Here is a 25,116-nt window from a genome sequence, read left to right on the forward strand (position 1 = left end):
TTTTGCGTTCGGTCCATTTTACCTCAACTAAAACAGATACATTTTTAAAACATCCAATTAAAAATAAACCAATGGGCAAATGATATGAACAGATACTGAAAAAAAAACAAACATACGAATGGCCAACAAACACATGCAAAAGACATTCAACGTCACTAGCCACTGGGCAAACGCAAATCGAAAACCACCAGGTCTCCCTTCACAGCCACTGGAATGCCTATAATCCAAACTACAGAGAACAAATGTGGGCGAGGATGTGAAGAAATTGGCTCATACACTGTCACGGGGGATTGGAAAACGGTAAGCAGGCCAGTTTGGAAAACTGTCGGCGGTTCCCAAGATGATGGAGATGTACGCCAATATTCCTAGTAGCACTGGTAGTAGACAAGAAGTGGAGACAGCGCAAAGGTCCATTAACTAGTGAATGGAGGAGAGCTGAGGTCCATCCATACGAAACACCAGCCAGCAACAAGAGAACAAATGGGCACACGCGCACACACACACACACACCAGCATCCGTGCGTCTCAGACGACACATCATGCTAAGGGGGAAAAAATAGAGAGAGAGCACACAGGATCCCAAGCAGAGAAGGCAGAGCCGTAGGGCCGCAGGGCACCGCGGGGGCCGCGCGGGGTGGGAGCGAGCAGGGACCGCAAAGGGCCAGGAGGGGCCCCCGTGGGGCGGCGGTAAAGCCCAACAGCCGGCTCGCGGCGACGGCCGCACCACTCGGCAAACTTAGTCAATACAAGTACCTGAGTTATATGCTCAAGCGGGGTAAATTGCACGGTACGCCAACGAATCCTCAATAAAGTTGCAAAAAATAAATAAAGCCAACTTTGGAAACCCCGGCGCCCCTCAGACCATCGGGCTCTTCCCAGCTCCCGGAGCTCCCACCCCCGACCACGCTGCCAGGCGGGCCGCGAGGGGAAACAGGCGCGAGGCGCCGGGCCGCCCTCCAGCCTCCCTCCCGGCCCAGCTGCAGGACGCTCCCCTGCTCCCGCAACTCCTCTCCCGATTCTGGGCGCCAAGCCTCGAGCAGCCCAGCCAAGCCTTCCAACCTCCTCCCACGACGTCCATCCGCAGAGGCCGCCGCCGGGTTTCCGGCCACTCTGGCCAGATGGGACCGTTGCCCCGGGCAACAGCGCCAGGGCGGAAGAGACTACATATCCCGGCGCGCGCTGCGCTCTGAGGATCAATGGGCGCCACCACTCCGCCCCCAGGTCATAATCGCGGAGCATCATGGGAGTTGTAGTACCGGGGCGGACCCGACGTGCACTGCGCGCTGGGGGGCCAATGCTTGCCTCAGATCACAATCGCGAGGCGTGACGGGAGTTGTAGTTCTGGGACGGCGGGCACGCCTGGGAGACAGCTGGTAGCAAAGGGGCGGTTACGAGAAGTGCCACGTGCCTTCCATGGCTTTGGTTCACGTTCCGCTTTGGGCGGTGTGCATGCTGCGGGTGGCCCTGGCCACCGTCTACTTCCAAGAGGAATTTCTAGACGGAGGTGAAGAGGCGACCCCCTTGGTGGTGGAGTGGGGGTGTAAGCTCACCAGCCCATAGCCCGAGTCCCCGCTGGCCCCGATCCACCACCGCGAGGTCTGTGGTGGCGAAGCCTTGAAGCTTCGAAACTTCGAAGGTTCGAAGCCTGGAGCCTCCTTCTCCTCCCCTCCCCCCGCAACACATACACCCTCCCTGACTCCAATAAGGAGCCTCAGCCCTAACCGGTGTTGTTTTCCCCCATAGAGCACTGGAGGAACCGATGGGTGCAGTCCACCAATGACTCTCAAATTGGTCATTTTAGACTCTCGTCCGGGAAATTTTATGGTCATAAAGAGAAAGATAAAGGTCAGTGCAGGAATGGTGAGAAAATCGAGCTAAGTGCACTCACACACACACACCACCACCACCACCACTATGCCAACCTTTCAAGGTAGGTGTGGCACACTCCTAACACCTCTTACAGCCCGTTCACCACTGGGGAAACTAAGGCTTGCATAGGGTCTGGCATTACTTTTCCTCTTTCCTTTCTTTACTTGCCCAAGATCGCCTCATTGTACACGAAATTGGTCGCATGAGTTTAGAGACCCCAGGTCTTTGACCTGCAAAGGGAAAAAGGTCAGGGGATACTTCTCATTTTTGTTTTTACTTTACGAAGAAGAAAAGTGTGGTTAAAAGGTATGTGCTTTCAGGTGCATAGATCTTATGGGTACAGAAAGTTTTATATATGTACGCTCTGCTCAAGATAGGGAACATTTTCAGAAGTCCCCCTTGTGCACACACCCCCGTCTCCCCAAGTCATCCCGGTGCCAAGGATGACTTCTGTCTTCTTCTCATTCCTGATGGTAAAAAGTGGACAAAGCGCAACTCGTTTGCCACCTACTCGCACAGAGCTGGTGAGATAAGAATGATTTTTACATTTTTTAGTTGTTGGGGGAAAGTAAAAAGGGGGATATGACATAGTATTTTATGACATGCAGAGATTACATAAAATTCAATAAATATATGAAATTTCAGGGTCCATAAACAAAGTTTTAATGGAACACAGCCATGGCCATTTATTTACATAGAGCTATGGGTTTTTTCCTGCCCCAAGGCAGCAAGTTGGGGCAGAGACCATATGGCCCACAAAGTCTAAAATATTTGTTCTCTGACTTTATAAAAAAAGGTTTGCAGACCCCTGATTTAGATGGAAAGTTTCACTTTTCACCAACCTCCCACTCAGCCTCTACCTTGGCTATTACTCCAGGGTTGTCTTCATGGCAGCTTCCGGTTTTCTGTTGAATGTACATTGTTTTCTAAGTTACATGTTGACCAAAGAGTTGGTCAAAATTCACCCCATAGTACAAAAATGGAGTGAAATTAACAGATTGTTCCATCAAGCTTGTCCAAGGATGGGGTTTCCACTTAGTCATTTGGGGTTTTCCCTCACAATGTTTTTTCTTCTTCCAATCTGGAATCCCGAGATTCTGTGTTTCATTCACTCCAGCACACATCTACTAAGAGAGCACAAGAGCAAGACACTGGGGATACCAATTAATTTGGCCCCTTTCATTGTGGTCTCCCAGGGCCATTACACAGAAGTGGTAGATGGAAAGATGAATAGAATTTACTCCGACAGAGATGGGAAGTGGTGAGAGATGTTGGGGATGGTTGAGGAGGGTGGTGAGAGAGAGGAAAGTGGTGAATCTTGGCCTTAGGAATTGCCTAGATGGTAAGGTGGTAGAGAAGGGGGTGAACCTATGAATTATTTGAGAAAGGAAGGATGGGAGGGGGAGAATGAGAGAGAGATGAGTGTAGTAGTGGGTAGTCAGCTATGAGTTCAGGCTTGGACATATTGATAGAAAATGAAAATACCAAGTGCATTTATGATGGATCTCAGCATTGGCAGGTATGGGGGCAGGAATGTGGAGCAAGGAAGACTAGATTCTAGTAAGACTGGATCTATTTTCAAGTCTATCTTCTACTCCAGTATAAAATAAGGATTTGGTACAGAGCCTGGTGGCTACTGAAAAAAGAAGGGTTTAGTCTTGAAGTGAACACCTTAACTTATAAAATATGAGATGATTCATGTGACAACAGGGTGGTATCTTTGTAAAAAGAGGGCAGCTACAGGCCAGTGCATCCCGTGTAGTGAAGTACATTTTTGCAGGTCAGCACTCTGTCCTCCATTCACTGTGGTATATCTGAAGCAACTATTTCAAGATGCAATTTAAAGAAAAGATGTAGGATGCTCTGTTTCTTAATTGAGTTGCTACATAAGCCTTAATGTATATTCCCTCCCTTTGGAAGATGAATCGAAACAAAATTCACTTCTTATCCATAATTAGGTTCCATATTTATCATTTAAAGCTGAAGTGTTTTTGTAATTTGAGACATGACAGTGGTATACCAAGCAAAAAAACAACTGTGTGTGGAAAGTTCTGTGGCAGCAGAGAGGCTGTTAGTGGTATGTCCATCATGTTTTATTGTAAAAATGCGTTTTGAGGCTCTGAATTAACATAAATTATTATTATTGGGGATGGGAGGACCACTATTTAATTCCCTGTAGAACTGAGCACAGTGTCATTCCTAATCTTTCATGAGTATTTTTTGTTTAAAGGTCTGCAAACCACTCAAAATGGCCGATTCTATGCCATCTCTGCACGATTCAAACCATTTAGCAATAAAGGGAAGACTCTGGTCATTCAGTATACGGTGAAACATGAGCAGAAGATGGACTGTGGAGGAGGCTACATTAAGGTCTTCCCTGCAGATGTGGATCAGAAGAACCTGAATGGAAAATCCCAGTACTATATTATGTTTGGTGAGTTTAGATAGTACAAAACCACCATTTCTGGTGACTTTGAATCCTTCCACTTCATAGAATCCTCAGACTAAGACTTTACCGAAGTAGTAGTATCGGATATATCCAACCAAAGGTTTTTAAACTAATATAAAAAGGCAACTGTGCCATTCTGTTGTACTTTCTTTAAATATATATATATTTAAAGATTTATACATATATTTATATATATTTACATATATATAAATATTTTTATATATTCATATATATTTATATTTATATATATATATATATAATTTTTTTTTTTTAGAGAGAGAGTGAGTGGGGGAGAGGGGAAAAGTGAGAGAGGGAATCCTGAAGCAGACTCCTTGTTGAGTGCAGAGCTGGATATGTAACTCAGTCCCAGGATGTGTAACCCTAAGACCATGATCTGAGCCAAAATCAGGAGTTGGCCACTTAACCAACTGAGCCATCCAGGTGCCCCCTATTGTACTTTGAGAAAGTTACTCAACATTAATGTAGCCTCAAGTATTGGAATATATCAGGAGTCAGCAGACCTTGGCCATGGGCCACATCAGCTCACAGCCTGCGTTTGTTATGCCCCATGAGCTGATAATGGTTTTAACATTTTTAATCATTGAAAAAAAATTGAAAGAAGGATAATATTTTTGACACATGAAAATGATAGGAAGGCCAAAATGTTTCCTGTCTAGCCCCTGCTGAGCTCTGGTATGCTTTAAATATTTCCTGATAACAGGAGTAATTGATTAAAAGTTGTGCTAGAATTGGGACAGGACCATGTTGGGCCACAGGAACTAGACATAACTGAAGGATGTGGATTCAAAAAGCTTTCAGAATGAAGAGGATTTGGGGAAAATGGAATAGGAAGCACCAGGAATCCATCTTCCCACCTAGACAACTATTGTAACAACAGAATCTGATGTAACTGTTTTGGAACTCTGAAGTCTGTGGAAGGATTGCATCTTCCAGGGGAAGAATGGAAAGGTTAGTTTTAGTCAGTTAGCTCTTAGCACAGTAAATACGTAACCTCCATTTCAAGTCACTCAGCAGGCAGCTGTGCATGTGCTCCTGGAGCAGTGTACACACAGCTTACAGAGAGGGTGGACAAAAAGGACCCTGTCCTCCAAATGTCAAATCTGAGCTCTGATTGCTGATTGCTGCTTCTGATCACAGAGGTGCAGACAAAGAGGTGAACAGCAGAGTTTTGTGTGTTATTAAAGTTAAAATGGTATAAATTCAAATTAGAGCATTATAACTTTAGGATGTTAAATGTAATCCCCATGGTGACCACAAAGAAAATATCCATAGAATATACACAAAAGTAAATTAAAAAGGAATTAAACATTTCCCTGAAAAAAAAAATCAAGTAAAAGCAAAAGACAGCAATGCAGAAATGAAGAACAAAAAGCGGTAGGGCGTATAGAAAATAGAGTGACAGGTGAGTCCCTTCTTAGCAGTAATTGCTTTAAATGTAAATGGATTAAACACTCCAGTCAAAAGACAAAGATTGGCAGAACACATGATCCACTATATGCTAATCTACAAAAGACTCATATGAGATCCAAAGACACGGGTTGAAAGTGAAAGGAAGTGAAAAGATATTCCAGGCAAATAGCACCCAAAGGAGAGCAGGGTGGTTATACTAATATCAGACAAAATCGACTTTAAAGAAATCAAAAAGGCTATAAGAGACAAAGGACATTATATATTAGTAAAAAGGTCAATATAGCAAGAAGATGTAACAATTATAAACATTTACACATCTAATGAACATCATAAACATGAACAAAGAATGGTAAAATTGAAGGGAGAAGTGAATAGGGATGATAAATATTAGAGCAGAGATAAATGAAATCATGAATAGAAAAATAACAGAGAAAAACAATAAAATCAAAGTTGATTCTCCAAAAAGATCAACAAAATTGACAAAACCTTTAGCTAAATGAGCAAAGAAGACTCAAATTACTGAAACCAGGAATGGGATATTACTTCCAATTTTACAGAAATAAATAGAATTATAAGACAGTGCTAGGAACAGTTGTACACTCCAAAATTGGATAACCTTGATGAAATAGACAAATTCCTAGAAACACAAACCCTGCCAAGACTCAATCATGAATACACAGAAAATCTGAAGAGAGCTATAAATAGTAAAGAGAGAAGTAAGCTGAACTCTCCAAAGAAAAGTCCTAAATCTGTTGATCTCTCACAAATTCTACCAGATATTTACAGAAGAACCAATACCAATCCTTTTCAAACTTTACCAAAAAAAATGAAGAGGAAGGAACGTGTATTTCCTGACTCATCCTATGAGCTAGCATTATCCTGACACCAAAGCCAGATGCTACAAGAAAACTACAGAACAATGTCTTTGTGAATATTGATGCAAAAATCCTCGACAAAGTGCTGGCAAGAAGAATTCAGCAGCATATTAAAAAGGATTGTACCCCATGACCAAGTAGTCTTTCTTCCTTGTCTGCAAGGAGGATTTGAAATATGAAAATCTGGGGCACCTGGGTGGCTCAGTGGTTGAGCGTCTGCCTTTGGCTCAGGGTGTGATCACAGGATCAAGGACCCTGCTTCTCTCTCTGCCTATGTCTCTGCCTCTCTCTCTGTGTGTCTCATGAATAAATGAATAAAATCTTAAAAAAAAAAAGAAATATGAAAATCAGGCAATATTATATGATACATCAACAAAATGAAAGAAAAACACATAATCATCATAAATGATCAGAAAAGGCATTTGACAAATTTAAAATTTTTACCATTTCAAAAACAGCTGACACACTAGGAATAGCAGGAAACTACTTCAACATAATAAAAGCTATCTATGAAAAACTCACAGCAAACCTACTCGGTGGTGAAAGATAAAGCTTTTTCTGTAAGATCAGGAACAAAGAAAGGATGCATTCTCACCACTTCTATTCAACATAGTACTGGAAGTCCTAGCCAGACCAATTAGGCAAGAAAAATAAGTAAAAGTCATCCAAATTGGAAAGGAAGAAATAAAATTATCTCTATTTGCAAATGATATGATCTTATACATAGAAGACCATAGGGATTGCACACAAAAAAACTATTAGAACTAATGAATGAATTTACTGAAGTAGCAGGATACAAAGTCAACATACACACATACAAAAAAACAGTTGCATTTCCTGTATATGAACAATGAACAATCTGAAAGGGAAATTGCAAACACAATTCCATTTATAATAGCATCCAAGAGAGTAAAATACTTAGGAATTGAGATGAAAGACTTGTACAGTGATAACTACAAAGTATTGCTGAAGGAAATTAAAGAAGTTGTAAATGAAAGGAAACATATCCCATGTTCATGGATTGGAAGACTTAATAATGTTAAGATGTTAGCATTAGCCAAAGCAATCTACAGATTCTATAGCAATATACAGATTCAATTTAATTCCTATTAAAATTCCAGTGATTTTTTTTTTTTGCAGAAATGGAAATATCCATTCTAAAATTCATATGAAATCTCAAGGGAGTCTGAATAGCCAAAATAATCTCAAAAGAGGAAGACCAAGGGGCACCTGGATGGCTCAGGTTGGGTGTCTGACTCTTGATTTCAGCTCTGGTCATGATCTCCGGGTCCTGGGATTGAGCCCCGTGTTGGGCTCTGCACCTGGCAAGGAGTCTGCTTCGGGATTCTCCCCCTCCCTCACCCTCTGCCCCTCCCCCCACTTACACATACACACGCATTCTCTCTCTCTTTCTCTCTCAAATGAATCTTAAAAAAAAAAAAAGATGAAAGCTGGAGGACTCAAGTGTCCATCAGTGGATGAATGGATGAACAAATGTAGTGTAGTGTCCATACAAGGGATTATCTTTCACCTTCATAAAGGAGACAAATACTGACACCTGTTACAACATGAATGAAACTTGAGGACATTATTCTAAGTGAAATAAGCCAGACACAAACAGACAAATACTACACAACTGTACTTATTTTAGGTCCATGGAGTAGTCAAATTTACAGACATCGAACATAGAATGGTGGTTGCCAGGGGCTGGGGGTCGGGGGGAATGAGAAGTTAGTTTTATGGGTATAGAGTTTCAGTTTTATAAGGTGAAAAGAGTCAGGGGATGGATGTTGGTGATGGTTGTGCAACAGTGTGAATGTATTTGATACCACCGAAGGTACACTTTAAAATGGTTAAGGTGGTAAATGTTGTGAGTATTTTACCACAATTTAAAAAATGAAAAAAAATCTTTTAAGAATGGAGATGTAGTTTTAAAATATTCATTGGTAATTTAAATTTGAGGAATTGTTTTTTTTTTTTAATTCTTTTCTCTCACAATGTGGATGTCTTGAAGAAGTTTCCTCTGAATTTATCATGATCAGCATCAGGTTTCAGATACCTATTATGCTGTACTTGTGTTTGTATACACCGCTGGTCATAGTGTTATACAGAAGCAGACAGAATAGATATTAGATTATTTATTGGACTTAGATACAATCCCAGGGGCAGATACAGCAGATACATCCTACCCTGTCTTGGAGGGTGAGGTGACTTGTCCAAGGCCACCGCGTTACGTAGGTGTAGAGTTTCCGCCAACTGCATAGTTCCTGAGCCCTGCTCACTTCTCTCTACTCTCCCTTGCCTCCCTTTTACTCTTGAATTTAAAATGTGGAATGGAAAAGGTCTTTATTTTGATTAAAAAGGAAATTAAAATGACTTGGTTTGGGTTGTTATTATTCTCTTAAAATAGGATGACAGATATATCTGGCAAAAAAAAAAATATATATATATATATATATAACCTGTTGAACCAGAGATGATTTCACAGATATTTGATTTAGTTAGGTGTGGTGAACAAAATCACCAAATATGAGCCAGAATCCCCATCTTTTAAATATACATAGTATATTTGCTGCATCTGAATTGTGAAACCGCATACTTTGGAGGGAAAAAAAGTGAATTACCTGTATTCTATTTGCTCTTTTTTTTTAAGATTTTATTTATTTATTCATAGAGATGCAGAGAGAGAGAGAGGCAGAGACACAGGCAGAGGGAGAAGCAGGCTCCATGCAGAGAGCCTGACGTGGGACTCGATCCAGGGTCTCCAGATCACACCCCAGACTGCAGGCGGCTCTAAACCGCTGTGCTACCGGGGCTGCCCTATATTTGCTCTTAACTCAGTTACATTTAACTTAAACCCACCGTGTTACTGTTAGAACACTTCCCTGTGATGCCTCAGCTCTCCCCCTTGGTAGGAGAGCAGCTTGCTGAGGCTTGTGATGGTGAAGGGGAAGAGAGTATATTTTATGGGGCCATTGCCATGGGCCTTACAAATGCAATCTTAGATAACGTTTAAAGCCCTAGGAGGAGCACCTGGGTGGCTCAGTGGTTGAGTGGCTCCCTTTGGCTCATGTGGAGATTCCTGGGTCGTGGGATGGAGTCCTATATCAGGGTCCCCACAGGGAGCCTTGCCTCTCTCTCTATGCCTCTCATGAATAAGTAAATAAAACCTTAAAAAAAAAAAAAAAACCCTAGGAAACTGGTAACACAGCTCTATTTTGCAAATAACAAAAGAAAAAACTGAGGCTCACAAAGATTAACTTTCTTGCCCAAAGGCAGGTCAGCCTGTTTAGAGCCCTTCTGTCTGCCCCATTTCCTCATAAAAATACATGATGTGCATAAATATTTGATGATCGCTGTTAACAAAAAATGTCCAGATTTTCTGGTCATGTCTGGGCATGTTGTGAAGCTTAATTTAATATTTAAAGCATGTAGGTGCTTAGAAATAGGGAAATTCTGACCAATATTGCAGGAAAAATTTCATGGTTTAATCCCCAGGTAGTAGACTTTCATACAAATAGTTCACATACCATAGCTTTTGTTTTAAAAATTGAACTGGAATGTTTTCCAGTGATAAGAAAAAAAAAAGGAAATTACATAAACAAGCATCCTCTGAGAGTTCTGGGAGGTAGACATGGTGTTCTTTGTTGGTCCCTCAGGATGCTACTTCCAAGTTCAATGTCACATCCACTCTGGCAAATTGATAATATCCTTTAAGTAATTATATGCAGCCTGGATCTCTCTAATTCGGAAGGTTCATCACTGCAAGTTCTAGAAAAAAAATCGTAGTCATCTGCCTGTGTTTACACAGCCTCACAGAATCCCCAGGGGCCGGTGCTGGCACGGGTCAGCTGTGGTGGAATTTGATTTGAAACAGAAAGACTCTCGATGCTCTAGTACATTCCTATTGCTTAAGGTCAATAGAGCAGCGGCGGGGTAATTCCAAACATCCTCGGAAGGTCTGACAAATTTTCCAGATCCCTCTTGCAAACCTTGTTTAGTATATTCAGAAATCCTTAATCTGAATGTGTGTGTGTGTGTGTGTGTGTGTGTGTGTGTGTTTGGGGGGGGGGTGGTCTTGGGACAAAATAATAACAAATAGTGAGCTTTGCCATATTAAATGCTTTACACACATTAGCGCATTTAATTGGCAAAATAGCTTTGGAAGATTAACATCCCCATTTTAGAAAACAGGACACAGGCATCGGGAGCTGGATAGTTGCAAATATGTCTCAGCACAATGAATGAGAGCTGGAATCCAAGCCAGCTAGTCTGGCTCTGAAGCCCTCACCCGGGCACAGGACACCGCTCAGAGCTTTGGAACCAGCCCAAGCCTCAGACAGCATGTCAGGGATGCTTCCTAGGCTGTTAAATGTTTTTCTTACTCATGTGCTGCCTTACACTTGAGTCCAAAGTAGCTGCAGTGACCTGAGAAGTAACCTGAATGGAGAAGGGAGTCACTGTATCCACGACAAAGTCTGATTATGCCTGCACACGTAAGCTTCCGTCCTGGGATGTTACTCCAGGGGAACGGTTGGAGGTTTCCTGTGGTGATGCATTAGAGAAGGAAATTGAGAGCAGCTCGTATTTTTTTTTTTTTTTTGTAGGACCCGATATTTGTGGATTTGATATCAGGAAAGTTCATGTTATTTTACATTTCAAGAATCAGTATCACTCAAACAAGAAATCAATCAGGTGTAAGGTAAGCGCTCTCATAGTCAAATCTGTAATTGTGTTAGCTCTTAATGATAACATAATTTAGAGAAAATAGTTTTGATCTTAAAATACGTAATTGAACCAGGGATGGATCTTAGCAACACGCCCCTTGCCTCTGGTTTCCAGTTTAGCAGGCTCGTTAGAGACGCGTATATACTTTGGTGGCTTGTTTTCTGAAGTTTGTGCCCATCAGGAGGGCAGACTCACTTTTTACTGTGAGCGGTATTATGATTTGCCTTGTAAGGGTTACAACAGTATAGTCTCATTTTGGCTCTATCCATCCTCACTAAGGAATGAAATATTCAGGATGGGAAAAAAATGTCCTGGAGAAATTAATCTTCAAAATACCAAAGCATTTACAAATGGGAGTGTTTCAAAAATGAGAGCATACTTTCTTACCCATGGATCCTGTGAAAATAACACTTTATGCCTTGAGGCCCAGCCAGGGCTTCTCCAAAGAGGCAGTTTGCATCAGGTCCTGGGCGCTGGGCCCATGGAAGGGAAATACACTTCCTGATGCACCCTCTCTACTTGACTGTGGCCGCCAGGAAGGAGGGGCCTGTCCCCGGGAGCACTCCTAGTGCTCAGAGCTCCAACATGGGAGGCCTCCATGGATCTGGGCAATTCTGGGCAGGAGGCCAAAGTGCATTTCCAGAGCATGTTGACAGCATGAAGGGGAAGTATCCATAACCACCCTTTATTCAGTCCTGACCCAAGCCGGGGGTGTGGGGGGAGGTGAGTCTCCATCAGCAGCAGCATGGTTCTTCTTGGGGTTCCACCCACTGACTTCATGGCTACAAAAGATCATTGGGTCCCCTCTACACGGGAAGGCCTGACATCCCTCCTGTAGGTGTGAGGGAGGGCTCAAAATCCAAGTCTTTCTCCCCTGTCAGCATGCACATTTTGCAATTCCCAAGAAATTGTCTAGTTGCGCATCAGGTGTTTGGGAGGAAGCAAGGGTGATACCATGGAGGCTGTGCAGTCTGGCCTGAACTATGTTGGGGAGGTTAGAGCTTGATCAGCTCAGGTCAGCCAACCAATAGCCCTCACCACCCAGAAGGGCACCCTCAGGCTGATGACACTCTCAGATGTGTGCTATTTCTGCAAGCTGTTAGAAAAATAAAATACTTCTATTGAAGGAGCACTGACAGCAGGGAGTCTTCTGAAGTAAGGAGCAGCTATCTCCGGGGAGGGGCTTCTTTTCATTCTGTGACTCCATGAAGGAATGGCTGAGAACCTCCCCTGCAGGTCAGCCCTCAAGGGTCTTCAAGGAGAGGGTCAGATCTGCATGTTAGAAAAATACCTCAGGTGTTCTGGGGACAAGGGGCGGAGAAACATGGTGATCAGTAGGCAGAGAGAAATGTGAGATTGTTAGGCCAAGGCTTCAACGGGATGCAGAACAGGGGAACGTTTTGACAGATAATTCAGGGGTGGGACCCAGAGGACTTCACAATGTTTGCAATGTGAGTACTGGGGATGTGGACATTAAGTCTCAGCAGCATTGATTGCTGCTAATCAGCAGGAAAAGCAAAGGCCAGTAAGGGGGCCAGGGCACACTTGGGATTTGTGTCTAGAACTGTTGGTTGTGAAATCCTGGCAGGCATCCCGGTAGAGGTGTCCAGTAAGTTGTTGGAGACTGTGGTCTGAAGCTCAGGCCAATGGTTGAGATTAAAGATCCTGGCTTGGAGCCACTGTATATGTGCAGGGGTGGATGTTCTCTCTCAGGAGGCTCTGCACCTGTGGATTTCTGTGGTTAAGTCCTGGAAGGTCCTAACAACCCGGCCAATGAGGCCAAAGTCTAAATTAGGAAAGGTGAGTGGAGACCAAGACGGGCAGGGATCAGGGAGTGAGCATTGGAAGAAGTGTGTACTCAGCTGTCACAGCAAACTACAGAGGTTGAGAGGGACACAGAACAGACAGAGCCATTTGGCCATGGCGTGGACAGCAGTGGCCTATCCCGCAAGGCAGAGCAGAGGCGTACTGCAGGAACTCTGACTTTTGGCTCTTAGCAGAGGGAGGATAATCCTGACAGAACCTTTAAGATGCTGAGGCCATGGCTTCCAAACCTGAGCAGCATCAGCATCTCTGGAGGGTCTGTGAAAGAGACTGGAGGGTCCGCCCAGAGGCAGATACAGCAGGTCATGCTGACCTGGTGACGGACATTCCCCAGGCATCCCAGTGACCCCCATGCTGTCCCAGCCCCACTTCAAGAACTGGCCGCTGCTGGAGCATGATGCAGGATTCCCCTCTGCTGCTGAATGCTTCCCTTGGGTCTGGTCTGGGGCTTTACGACCAAGACAGGCACTGGGCCTGCCCTCGCAGAGCTTAAATTGTTGGACAGCTCAGAGCATTAGAAAGTTCTTCCTTGCATTGAGAAATCGACTGGGCTTCATTTGGTATCTTTCAGAGTACCGAACAGGAAGTTGTTTTCCACGTAACTTGTCATAAATCAAACAGAGCAGTGGTCCCTTGGCTTATGCCCACCACCCTGTCGTAACCACCTGTGGGGGGTCTAACTAGGTAGGAGCCATCATCTACGCCAAAGGGGATCATCCACTCAAGTCTGCTTGGCAGTGAGGAAGTTTGGTACAAAGGGGTGATTTCTTCTGTAGGACGCATTTTTTTAAGTCAAGTCAACCCTGTCCCTAGAACCACTCTCCTTGCTATTTGTAACGAGCCTTTGAAGTCTTAAACCACATATGTAGACCTGCCCTGAAATGCCAAGGATCTCATCGTTATCCTTTCTCCCCTTAAAACATGCAGGTTGATGGCTTTACACATCTCTATGCTCTGATTTTAAGACCCGACCTCACTTATGAAGTGAAGATTGATGGTCAGTCAATTGAATCCGGCGGCATCGAGTATGACTGGAACTTAACATCACTTAAGAAGATGGAGAAGACCTCTGCAGAGTCCAAGGATTGGGAGCAAGTTGAAGATAGCAAATCCCAGGTGTGGATTTTCCCCCCAAAATTCTAGAGAGTGTGCCAGTGAGGTTTGTAAGTACTCAGGTCCTGTGGGATTGTTGTGATGCTAGTAATCAATCATGATGTCAACATTATCACAAAATGTCTTCTCTGGGGGCACCTGGGTGGCTCAGTCAGTTAAGCATCCAACTCTTGATTTCAGCTCAGGTCATGATCTCATGTTTGTGAGATGGAGCCTCATGTTGGGCTTCCACGTTGGCATGGAGCCTGCTTAAGATTCTCTCTCTCTCTCTCTTTCTCTTTTTTTTTTTTTAATTTTTATTTATTTATGATAGTCACAGAGAGAGAGAGGCAGAGACACAGGCAGAGGGAGAAGCAGGCTCCATGCACCGGGAGCCTGATGTGGGATTCGATCCTGGGTCTCCAGGATCACGCCCTGGGCCAAAGGCAGGCGCCAAACCGCTGCACCACCCAGGGATCCCTCTATCTCTTTCTCTCTCTCTCTCTCTCTCTGCTCCTCTACTCTGGCTCCCAGCCACACTCTTTCTCTGTTAAAAAAATAATAAGAACTTTTAAAAATCGATCTTTCTAAAAAAAGTGTCTTCCCCAGAGCATCTGCTGCTGATCACAAAGCTTCACCCAGTGATGTAGAATAGTTTTATAATATTTGAGATGAAAGCAAGTAAATTTTATTTTTTAACCAAATTTTTTCTAAAAAGAAAAAGGAAAATGCATCAGCAACCTTTATAAAAATGATTTTTTTGTAATTTGGAATTTGAACAAAGTATTTTTTGAGCATCACACTTGTCACTGACAACCAAGAATCCATTACCATAATGGCTACGCATTCGTTTCCTAGGGCTGCCATAACAAAGTACCACCAAGTAGGTGGCTTAAAATGGCAGAAATGTATTCTCTAATGGTTCTTGAAGGCAAAAGGCAGAAATCTGGAGGTCAGCAGGTTCACACTCCTTCTAAAGGATCCAGGGGATAATCTGTCCTTGTTTCTTCCAGCTTCTGTTGGCTCCAGGAGTTTCTTGGCTGGTAGACATCATTCCCTGCCTCTGCCTCCTCATAGTCTTCTCTTCTTGTGTTCTTTCTGTCTCTTATAATGATGTTTGCCCTTGGGTTTAGAACCCACTGGATAATCCATAATGGCCGGCCTTCAGATCCTTTTCTCATTATAAGCTCGCATTCCAAGATTCTGAGATTTAGGATGTGGACAAACCATTCCTGGGAACCACCGCTCAACCCACTGCGAGCTACCTTCTGTCTTGTTTTGTTTTCAGTTTGTGTTTATTGTTGCAACATTTTATTTTGAACATCAAGCACCACACCAAACCCATGAGCCATTTATCTTAAGACAATTGTCTTTGCCATAACTAAAAGTACTGGACTATGTGGTTTGTTGTTTTTTTTTTTTTTTTTAAGATTTAAGAGTGATAGCGAGAGCCAGAGAGAGATAGCATAAGAGGGAGAGGGAGAGAGAATATGAGGCAGACTCCCATGCTGAGTGCAGAGCGTGACACAGGGCTCCATCTCACCACCCTGAGATCACGACCTGAGCCAAAACCAAGAGTCAGTCACTTAACAGACTGTGCCACCCAGGCACCACTGGACTGTGTTTACAATTAATTTCGGCAACTTAAAACTGATCGGTTGCACTGTTGATGATCAAATATGCCATCATGGACAATGTAATCAGTAAAACAAAAGAACAAAGTTTCTCCCTCCCTTGCTTACCTTCAAAACAGAACAAAATAGTAGTTTTCACCTGGAAAGAGCACTTACTTTATTTTTTTAAAAGATTTTATTTATTCATGAGAGACACACACACACACACAGATATAGGCAGAGGGAGAAGCAGGCTCCCTGTGGGGAGCTGATGAGGGACTCAATCCCAGGACCCTGGGATCACAACCTGAGCCAAAGGCAGTTGCTCAACCACTGAGCCACTCGGATGCCCCAAGAGCACTTATTTATTTATTTATTTATTTATTTAGAGCACTTACTTTAAACAAGGCAGAGAATGGCAAAGGAACTGAACCTGCAGCCCTCTGGGTGTGCAGAAGACAAGGTCTTGGGGTGAAAGTCCTGGATGCCTGAGTGCCAGCTAGCAGGGCTATGTGTCTCAGGGCCGAATGTCCGCAAGCGGGATCCCTGGTGGAGCCTAATCAACCTTTCAAAAGCTGGCCTCCAGACTGGCTGTGTTTTGTCCATATGTTTGGTTCCGTGTGAGTTCCTCAACAAATTAGTTCATGATGACATTATGATTTAATTGCCCGCAATCATAAGGAGCCAGCGACTCAGATTGAATTGTAACCGTTTCCTGGTCCCAGCACAAGAATGGTTCATCTGTTTCCAGCTGGGGTAGGGGCCAAAAGCAGTAGGGGAGGTGACCAAATCCTGGGTACCAATCATTGAGAAGTATTACATATCATGGAAAAGCCACAGTCTAAATGCAAAATGTTACTGTTTTTCAGTTATTCTAAAAGAGAAAGTATCTTTATATACAACGTTTATGTGTTTATGTTATCTGAATATTAATCCATAGCACCTTTTCTTCATCCATTTATTCAAATATTTGTTCAATACTACTAAGCCACATATATACAGAGATGTGTATGTATTATGTACATGTGTATATATGTGTATTACATGTGTGTATGTGTACGTGTACCATACATGTGTATTATGGATGTGTATACAGATGTGTTCATATGTATCATATGCCTGCATATGTGCATATATGTGTACATATGTATCTATATGTGTATAGTGTGACTGTTTATGTATATATAGAGAAGGTCTATATAACATAACTGCTTTTCTCCTGCTACCCCAGATAAGTCTTGGAACATTCCTTGGTGGTCCAGCTTCTCTGGAACATTCCATGTATGAGTGCTATGTAGAAAAACCACCTAACCAGTAGTGACTGTGTGGCCCCTCACTTCTCATTCCCTTTTGGCCCATTTTTTTTTTTTTTTAGATTTATTTACTTATTTTAGAGAGAATTTGTGCAAGTGGGAGGGAGGGGCATAGAGAGAGAGGGAGACAAGCAGACTCTGTGCTGAGCAGGGAGCCCGGCACAGGGCTCAATCCCAGGACCCTGAGATCATGACCTGAGCTGAAGCCAGGAGTCGGCCATTTAACTGACTGAGCCACACAGGCGCCCCTTGTCCCCTCATTTTAATTTCAGCCACTATTTTGAGTTTCGCCCACTGTTGTTCCTCTCACCAGCGTGGGAACGGTAGTGTAATCATGCCAAGGCTTATGGGAAAAATCCTGGCAGGGTGTGGCCCCCTGAGACCCTCGGTGGGACTGGGAACTGAGCACTTGGCCCTTTAACCACCAAATTGATTGCGATCAATGCCATGGACCCACTCCTGACTCTTGGTAGGCAAGAATTTCTTTTCTCAAATCTGGGAATCAGGTTTTTTTCTTACACACATTTAAGGACTGGGAGAAACATTTTCTGGATGCCAGTGCAAGCAAGCCAAGTGACTGGAATAGTGAGCTGGATGGGGACTGGCAGGCACCCATGCTACAGAAGCCTCCATACCAGGTACGTGGCACCTTCTCCCTGGGATGACCCTCCCTGGCCTTGGCCTGCATCCTTTGGGGTCACCACTTAGAGTTTGTTGTTGCAGGATGGCCTGAAACCAGAGGGTATAGACAAAGACATTTGGCTCCACCAGAAGATGAAAAACACCAACTATTTGACAGAATATGACCTCTCCGAATTTGAGAACATTGGTGCCATTGGACTGGAGCTTTGGCAGGTCATGTGGGTTTTTTTTTTTTGAGATTTATTTATTTATTCATTCATGAGAGAGACAGACCGAGGCAGAGACATAGGCAGAGGGAGAAGCAGGCTCCCTGCGGAGTCTGACGCGGGACTCGATCCCAGGACCCCGGGAACATGACTTGAGCCAAAGGCAGATGTTCAACCAATGAGCCAACCGGGTACCCCTGATCATGTGGTTTTAAGTTTGCTGTAGTTTGAGGACTCTGAGCATCGGCCTAAACTCCTTCATTAATATAGCTGGTACTGTGTGCCTGGCGCCCATACCTGGATCCGAGACATACAGTGCAGACAAAACAGATATCCTTTCTGCCCTCTGGGCACTTCCTAGCTGCCGCCCTGCCCCCTGGGAATTCGTCACTCTTCTGTTTGTGTGGTGCTGCCACTGCTGGCCATGGCCTACTTTGCCCAGTAAGGTTCTCGGGCAGCAGTTGGCAACCATCGTGGAATGCTCAGGTCACTTGGGTGCTCTTCCAAGTCTCCATGCCCAGATAGCACTGAGGACCAGTTAAATCAGCATGCCCAGGGGTAAGGACAGGCATCAGGAGTTTCTAAAATGTTGTTGGCAATCCCAATATGCAGCTAAGATTTTTTTAAAGATTTTATTTATTTATTTATTTATTTATGAGAGAGAGAGGGAGAGAGAGAAGCATGAACAGGAGGAGGAGGCAGAAGGAGAGGGAGAAGCAGGCTCCCAGCTGAGCAGAGAGCTGCCCGTGGGGCTTGATCCCAGGACTCTGGGATCATGACCTGAGCTGAAGGTAGATGCTTAACCAACTGACGCACCCAGTGCCCCAATATGCAGCTAAGTTTCAGAACCAGTACCTGAGAGGGAACAGGACGTTTTAGAAATGGGTTTAAGCAGGTGCTACTGTCAAGGGTCAATCACTGTGATGGCACTGAGCCAAATACAACTGTTTCTTGGTGGAACGCTGCCATATTCCTCCCACAGTAAGGAAGGCCTCATTTTCATCCACAGGTGAGATCAGGAACCATCTTCGATAACTTCCTGATCACAGATGACGAAGAGTATGCTGAGAATTTTGGCAAGGCTACTTGGGGGGAAACAAAGGTACAGTGCACACAATGAACTTTTTGTTCATTATTCATTTATGTCTGTACTTGAGTCTAACATACAGGAAAGGGCTTGATGACTTTTCAATAGTGAACATCCCACCCAGATCAAGATACAGAACGTTAGCTGGGTTCCGGGAACCTCCTTGCATCCCCTCCCAACTGCCACCCGTCCCCAAAGGAACTACCACCACACAACAATTTGACTTCCTTTTGAAATTTGTATAAATGGAGCCACCTGATATTTACTCATCTGGGCAGTGGTGTGAGATTCATATTATCAAATATGGCGGCAGCTCAGTTTTAGCGTGTGAATATTTCAGAAGGTAGGTACCCATTCTCTGTTGATGTGGCTCTGGATTGCTTCCAGCTTGTGGCCTCATGAATAAAGCCATTACCATCATTCATGTGTATGCCCAGGAGAGGACAGGCTGGGTCACAAGATCCCACGCAGCCAGTTTTCAAGGTGTCATCCTATTTTCTGCTTCCTTGTGCGGTAGGTGAGAGTCTCAGTTTACCCACATCTTTGGCTATTGCTTGGTACTATTGTTAGTTGTTGACGAGTCAGATTTCTGAAGTATAATTTAGATACTACAAGACACTCTTTTTTAGTGGAGAGGCCTGTGAGTTTTGGCAAATGAATCCAGTTGTGAAACCACCACCACCAATCTAGATGCAGAAGAGTGTCATCACCCTTAAACTCTCCTTGGGCCCTTGGTAGCCAGACCCTCTCCCACTCCAGGCCTCCACTGATCTGGTATCTGCCCCTATTGTCTCACCTTTTCCAGAGTGTTCTTAAATGGATTGACCTAGCATGCGGTCTTTTTTGAGCCTACTTCTCAAGCATAATGTGTCTGGGATCCGTCCATGTTGTTGGGGTAGCAGTCAGTAGTTAGTTTCTTTGTATTGCCGAGGGGTTTTTATCTGTTCACCAGCTGGCAGACAATTGGGTTGTTTCCAGTCTTCGACAGATGAAGGAATAATAATAATAAATAATAATAAATATTATTATTATAATTATAATATTATTATAATAATAAATATTTGCTTACATTTTGTGTGTGTGTGTGTATGTGTGTGCTTTTAGTTCTTTGGGATAAATAGCCAGGAAGAGCTGAGTCCGACAATAGATATTTAACCCCATAAGAAACTGCCAGGCTGTTCCCAAGGGCGCTGTGCTGTCTCCCATCCTCACCGGTGCTGGGGAGTGGGAGTGTCTCTAGGTAGGTAGTAGTAGCTCCAGTTTTAGCTTTAGTTGTGTTACCCTGATGACAAATGAAGGTTGGCACTGTTTTATGGCTTTTGTGGCCATCCAGACATCCTCTTTTGTGAAATGCCTGTGTTTTACTTATTGTTTTAATTGAAGTACAGTTGGCATACAATATTATATTAGTTTCGGGTGTACAACATAGTGATTCAACATGTATATACATTATGAAATGCTTGCCACCATAACTCGCTACCATCTGTCACCATACAAAGTTATTACAATATCATTGACTATATTCTCTATGCTCCACATGACATCCCCATAACTGACTTATTTTATAACTGGAACTTTATACCTTTCGACCCCCCTTCACCCATTTCACTCACCCCCTAACCCTGCCTCTGGCAACCATCAATGTGTTCTCTGTTTCTGTAAGTTCATTTTTAAAGAACAATCCATATAAATGAGATCATATGGCATTTGTTTTTCTTTGTCTTACTTATTTCACTTAGCATAATGCTCTCATGGTGTTGCAAATGGCAAGATCTCATTCTTTTTTTATGGCTGAGTAATATTCTACTGTGTGTGTATGTAGACACACACGTACGTACACATACATATTTATCACATTTTCTTCATCTGTCGATGGATAGTTGGGTTGCTCTCGTGTCTTGGCTATTGCAAATAACACTGCCATAAACATGGGGGTGCAGATGTCTTTTTGAGATAGTATTTTCATGTTCTTCAGATAAATAGCCAGAAGTAGAATTACTGGCTTATATGGTATTGCTATTTTTAAATTTGGAGAGGGTGTCATATTGTTTTCTGTAGTGATTGTACCAATATACATTCTCACCAACAGTGTAGGAGGGAACCCTCTTCCCTACATCCTTGGCCAACACTGCTTATGTAGTATTTTTTTGGTACTAGCCACTCTAACAGGTATGAGTTAATATCCCATTGTGGTTTTATTTTTTTAATTAATTAATTAATTTATTTATGATAGTCACAGAGAGAGAGAGAGAGAGAGAGAGAGGCAGAGACATAGGCAGAGGGAGAAGCAGGCTCCATGCACCGGGAGCCCGACGTGGGATTCAATCCCAGGTCTCCAGGATCGCGCCCTGGGCCAAAGGCAGGCGCCAAACCACTGCGCCACCCAGGGATCCCATCCCATTGTGGTTTTAATATGCCTTTCCCTGGGACGCTTGGGTGGCTCAGTGGTTTAGCGCCTGCCTTCAGCCCAGGGTGTGATCCTACAGTCCCAGGATCAAGTCCCACATTGGGCTCCCTGCATGGAGCCTGCTTCTCCCTCTACCTATGTCTCTGTCTCTGTCTCTCTCTCTGTGTGTCTCTCATGAATAAATAAAAATCTTTTACAAAAATATTATGCCTTTCCCTGACAATGAGTGCTGTTGAGCATCTTTTCCTGTGCCTGTCAGCCTTCTGTATGTATTTTTTGGAAAACGTCCGTTCAGATCCTCTGCCCATTTTTTAATCAGACTTTTTTTTTGCTATTAAGTTGTATAAGTTCTTATACCTCGGGTATTAATCCCTTATCAGATATGACTTGCAGGGATCCCTGGGTGGCGCAGCGGTTTGGCGCCTGCCTTTGGCCCGGGGCACGATCCTGGAGACCCGGGATCGAATCCCACGTCGGGCTCCCGGTGCATGGAGCCTGCTTCTCCCTCTGCCTGTGTCTCTGCCTCTCTCTCTCTCTGTGACTATCATAAATAAATAAAATTTAAAAAAAAATTAAAAAAAAAAAAAGATATGACTTGCAACTATTTTTCTCCCATTCAGTAGGTTACCTTTTCATTTTGTTGATGGTGAGCCATTTATTCTCAAATCTGATTTCTGCTGCAAAGCTTTACTAAAGTTCTTCAAGAAGAACTTTGGAAACCTTCTTGATGTGCCTGTACCCCTAGCCCTTCTGTTGGTCCCATGTGCCTGAGCTTTCTCAGTTAGGCTCAGAGGACTCCTTCATTGCCTATCCACTGCTCAGCTTATTGAAGGATGGGGGCCCAGATACTCTGGGAATAGAAAGAAGTGGAGGGGGTTGTATTTATTCCCTGTGACTCTTGCAACAATTACCACAAACTGGATGGCTTGAAACAACACAAATTTATCACCTCACAGTTCTGGAGGCCAGAAGTCCAAAATCCAGTATCACTGGGCTAAAATCAAGGCCTTAGCAGGGCAACGCTCCCACCAAAGGCTCTAGGGGAGCATCCTTCTTTCACTTCTTGCAGCTGCTGGTGGCTCCTGATGCTCCTTGGTTTGTGGCCACGTGGCTCTAATTTCTGCCTCTGTCTTCACATTGGTCTGTTCTTCTTGTATCTTTGTATGTATCAAGTCTCTCTCTGCCTGTATCCCATGAGGACACTGGTGATGGAAGTTAGGGTTTGGGATAATCTTCCCATCTCAACATGCTTAACTTAATCATATTTGCAAAGAGCCCTTTCCCAGAGAAGGTCTAGGGATTAGGGCCTGGCATCCTCAGGGTAGGGGGGTGCGGTTCATCCAAGCTGCCCCTGGGGCAGTGTGGAGGCTTGCAAGAAGGCAGAGGCAGGCTGAATGTGGACACCCAGTCCACTCCCTGGAAACATAACCCCCAGCAGCTAATGTCTCATGTCTCTGTTTATTTCTCCAAGGGCCCCGAAAGGGAGATGGATGCCATACAGGCCAAGGAGGAAGTGAAGAAGGCCCGTGAGGAAGATGAGCAGGACTTGCTGATGGGCAGGTTTGGTGGGCAAGAAAACATTTTCCAGAGATTTCATAAGAGGGATGAACTTTAGTCATTCCCACCTCAGATAAAGATGACTGGTAAAACCTTGCCTTTACTTTAATCGACATGTAAAAGTGCAAATGTCAACATACGTGGTAATTTGTCCAGTTTTCTTTGAAAACGTTCCTATGCTTCTCAGTGGGGTTGGCCTGGTGTTCCGTCAGCCTCAGCCCTGCGTACCAACATGTTGTCTCTCGACAAACCTGAATGCTAGGAGTCAGAGGCCGGTAAGGGTCTGGCCAAAGATACGATGCTCTTTCCTGAGCCCCTAAAATGTTTTATAAATAAAAGTTGGTAAAACATATTTTTAAAAAGGAAAAATGATGCCTTATTTCTTCAGGCTGCAAATTACCAACAGCATATGCTAACCTTTTCCAATATGAAAACTTTACACAACGTCATTAGTGTAGAAAGGTTTTGCAGGCTTCACCTGTACACTGGTTATTTTGGAAAACCCGGATGTGTGTGCACAGACCTTTGACGTGCCATACAGAAGCCACTGCTTCTTTTCCCTCTGTGACCCACTTCTGTGGCCTTTTGTTCTCTGTAAGACAGAGGAATGAAATTCATTTTCTCAAGTGAAAATAGTAATTACTTCTCACTTCAATTTTTTTGCCTTGATCAAATAATTTGCTTTTTATTATTATTATTTTTTAAAGATTTTATTTATTCATTCATAGAGACACATAGAGAGAGAGGCAGAGACACAGGCAGAGGGAGAAGCAGGCATCATGCAGACAACCTGACGTGGGACTCAATCCAGGGTCCCCAGGATCACACCCTGGGCTGCAGGCGGCACTAAACCGCTGCGCTACGGGGGCCGCCCAATAATTTGCTTTTTAAAAGTCATGCATAACAGTCTTCTGATTTTTTAAAAAATATTTTATTTATTTATTCATGAGAGACACACACACAGAGAGAGAAAGAGGTAGAGACACAGGTGGAGGGAGAAACAGGCCCCATGCAGGGAGCCCGACATGGGACTCCATCCTGGGTCTCCAGGATCATGCCCTGGGCTGAAGGTGGCGCTAAACTGCTGAGCCACCCAGGCTGCCCTAGTCTTCTGATTTGAAGGCAACTTTTTTCATACAGAAATCTGTGTTGGAAGTAATAAAATTTAGGACACTAAATTTGGACACTGGAATTTGGAATCCAGTGATATTACAAATAAGCTGGATACATTCGAAATTATATATGGCATGTTGCTGGATGATCAATGTGGAAAGTCTGCCTATGAAGTGAAATTCTGGCAAGTTTTGTTCTCACTTTGGCTGAAGTTGGCAGACCTTCAAATGTGGACTAAAAAAAAAATTATTTTTAGAGAGAGAGTGCGCATGTGCGCGTGCTCACACTCATGCATGTGAGTTGGTGGGGGTTGGGGGGCAGAGGGAATCTCAAGCAAGCCCCCCGCTCAGCACAGAGCCTGATGAGGGGCCTCTCTCACCAACCCTGAGATCATGACCTGAGCCAAAATCAGGAGTTGGATGCCCAACTGAGTGAGCCACCCAGCTTCCCCTAAATGTGGACTTTTTGACTGATGGCTAATGGTTTCTTGGGGGTTGGTTATCACTCTCAGAAATGACTCATTTCCATGAAGTACAGGGATGGGATTCAACAGTCTACCTCTTTAATCTCTGAACCAGGTAAGAAGCTACTGAGGAAAGAACTGAGGAAAGAAGCAGAAACAGGTTTAGAGGGAAAATGCTGGAAATAGTTGTATGAAGTTGGGTCAGACCAGCTCAGATCCCGCAGAGCTCATCTCCTGGAGCAGTGCCATCCTGGGGAACTTTTCTGTGAAGATAGAGATGTTTCCCACTTGCACTGGCCAGTATGGTGGCCACTGGCCACACGTGATCCCTTGAAATGTGGCTAGTGGGATTGAGGAATAATTTTTTAAAAAGATTAATAAACACTGGTTTTAGAGTAGTTTTAGGTTCACTGCAAAACTGCAGAAAGCACAAAGAGTACCCATATG

The 25,116-nt window shown here is 43.8% G+C and overlaps 2 protein-coding genes across 8 annotated transcripts in view; one reads left to right on the top strand and one right to left on the bottom strand.

Moving 5' to 3' along the window:
- C19H19orf44 (chromosome 19 C19orf44 homolog) overlaps positions 1-1,544 on the bottom strand; it is a 19,518-nt gene extending 17,974 nt beyond the window's left edge. Inside the window, exon 1 of one of the 6 annotated variants that reach the window (XM_072786876.1) lies at positions 1,303-1,544. The gene's annotated coding sequence lies outside the window, so the exon portion shown is untranslated. Of the gene's footprint in view, positions 1-276; positions 649-753; positions 1,217-1,302 lie in introns of those variants that run through there. The other 5 variants (XM_072786871.1, XM_072786875.1, XM_072786874.1 and 2 more) reach the window with 5 other exon arrangements.
- Positions 1,250-23,445, top strand: CALR3 (calreticulin 3). 2 transcript variants are annotated; one of them, XM_072786879.1, is made up of 9 exons: positions 1,250-1,504; positions 1,744-1,845; positions 4,100-4,303; positions 11,232-11,326; positions 14,104-14,292; positions 17,725-17,832; positions 17,918-18,049; positions 19,052-19,144; positions 23,008-23,445. In XM_072786879.1, exons 1-9 carry the CDS (start codon positions 1,414-1,416, stop codon positions 23,149-23,151), a joined length of 1,158 nt encoding a protein of 385 aa, XP_072642980.1. In that variant the 5' UTR covers positions 1,250-1,413; the 3' UTR covers positions 23,152-23,445. The 2 variants fall into 2 exon arrangements, with proteins under 2 accessions (XP_072642980.1, XP_072642981.1); XM_072786880.1 differs by lacking the exon at positions 1,250-1,504 and having other exon boundaries at positions 1,794-1,930.
- The last annotated feature ends 1,671 nt before the right edge of the window (positions 23,446-25,116 follow it).

Source organism: Canis lupus, chromosome 19, assembly GCF_048164855.1.
Source record: "Canis lupus baileyi chromosome 19, mCanLup2.hap1, whole genome shotgun sequence".
In the NCBI taxonomy this organism is placed as follows: domain Eukaryota; kingdom Metazoa; phylum Chordata; class Mammalia; order Carnivora; family Canidae; genus Canis; species Canis lupus.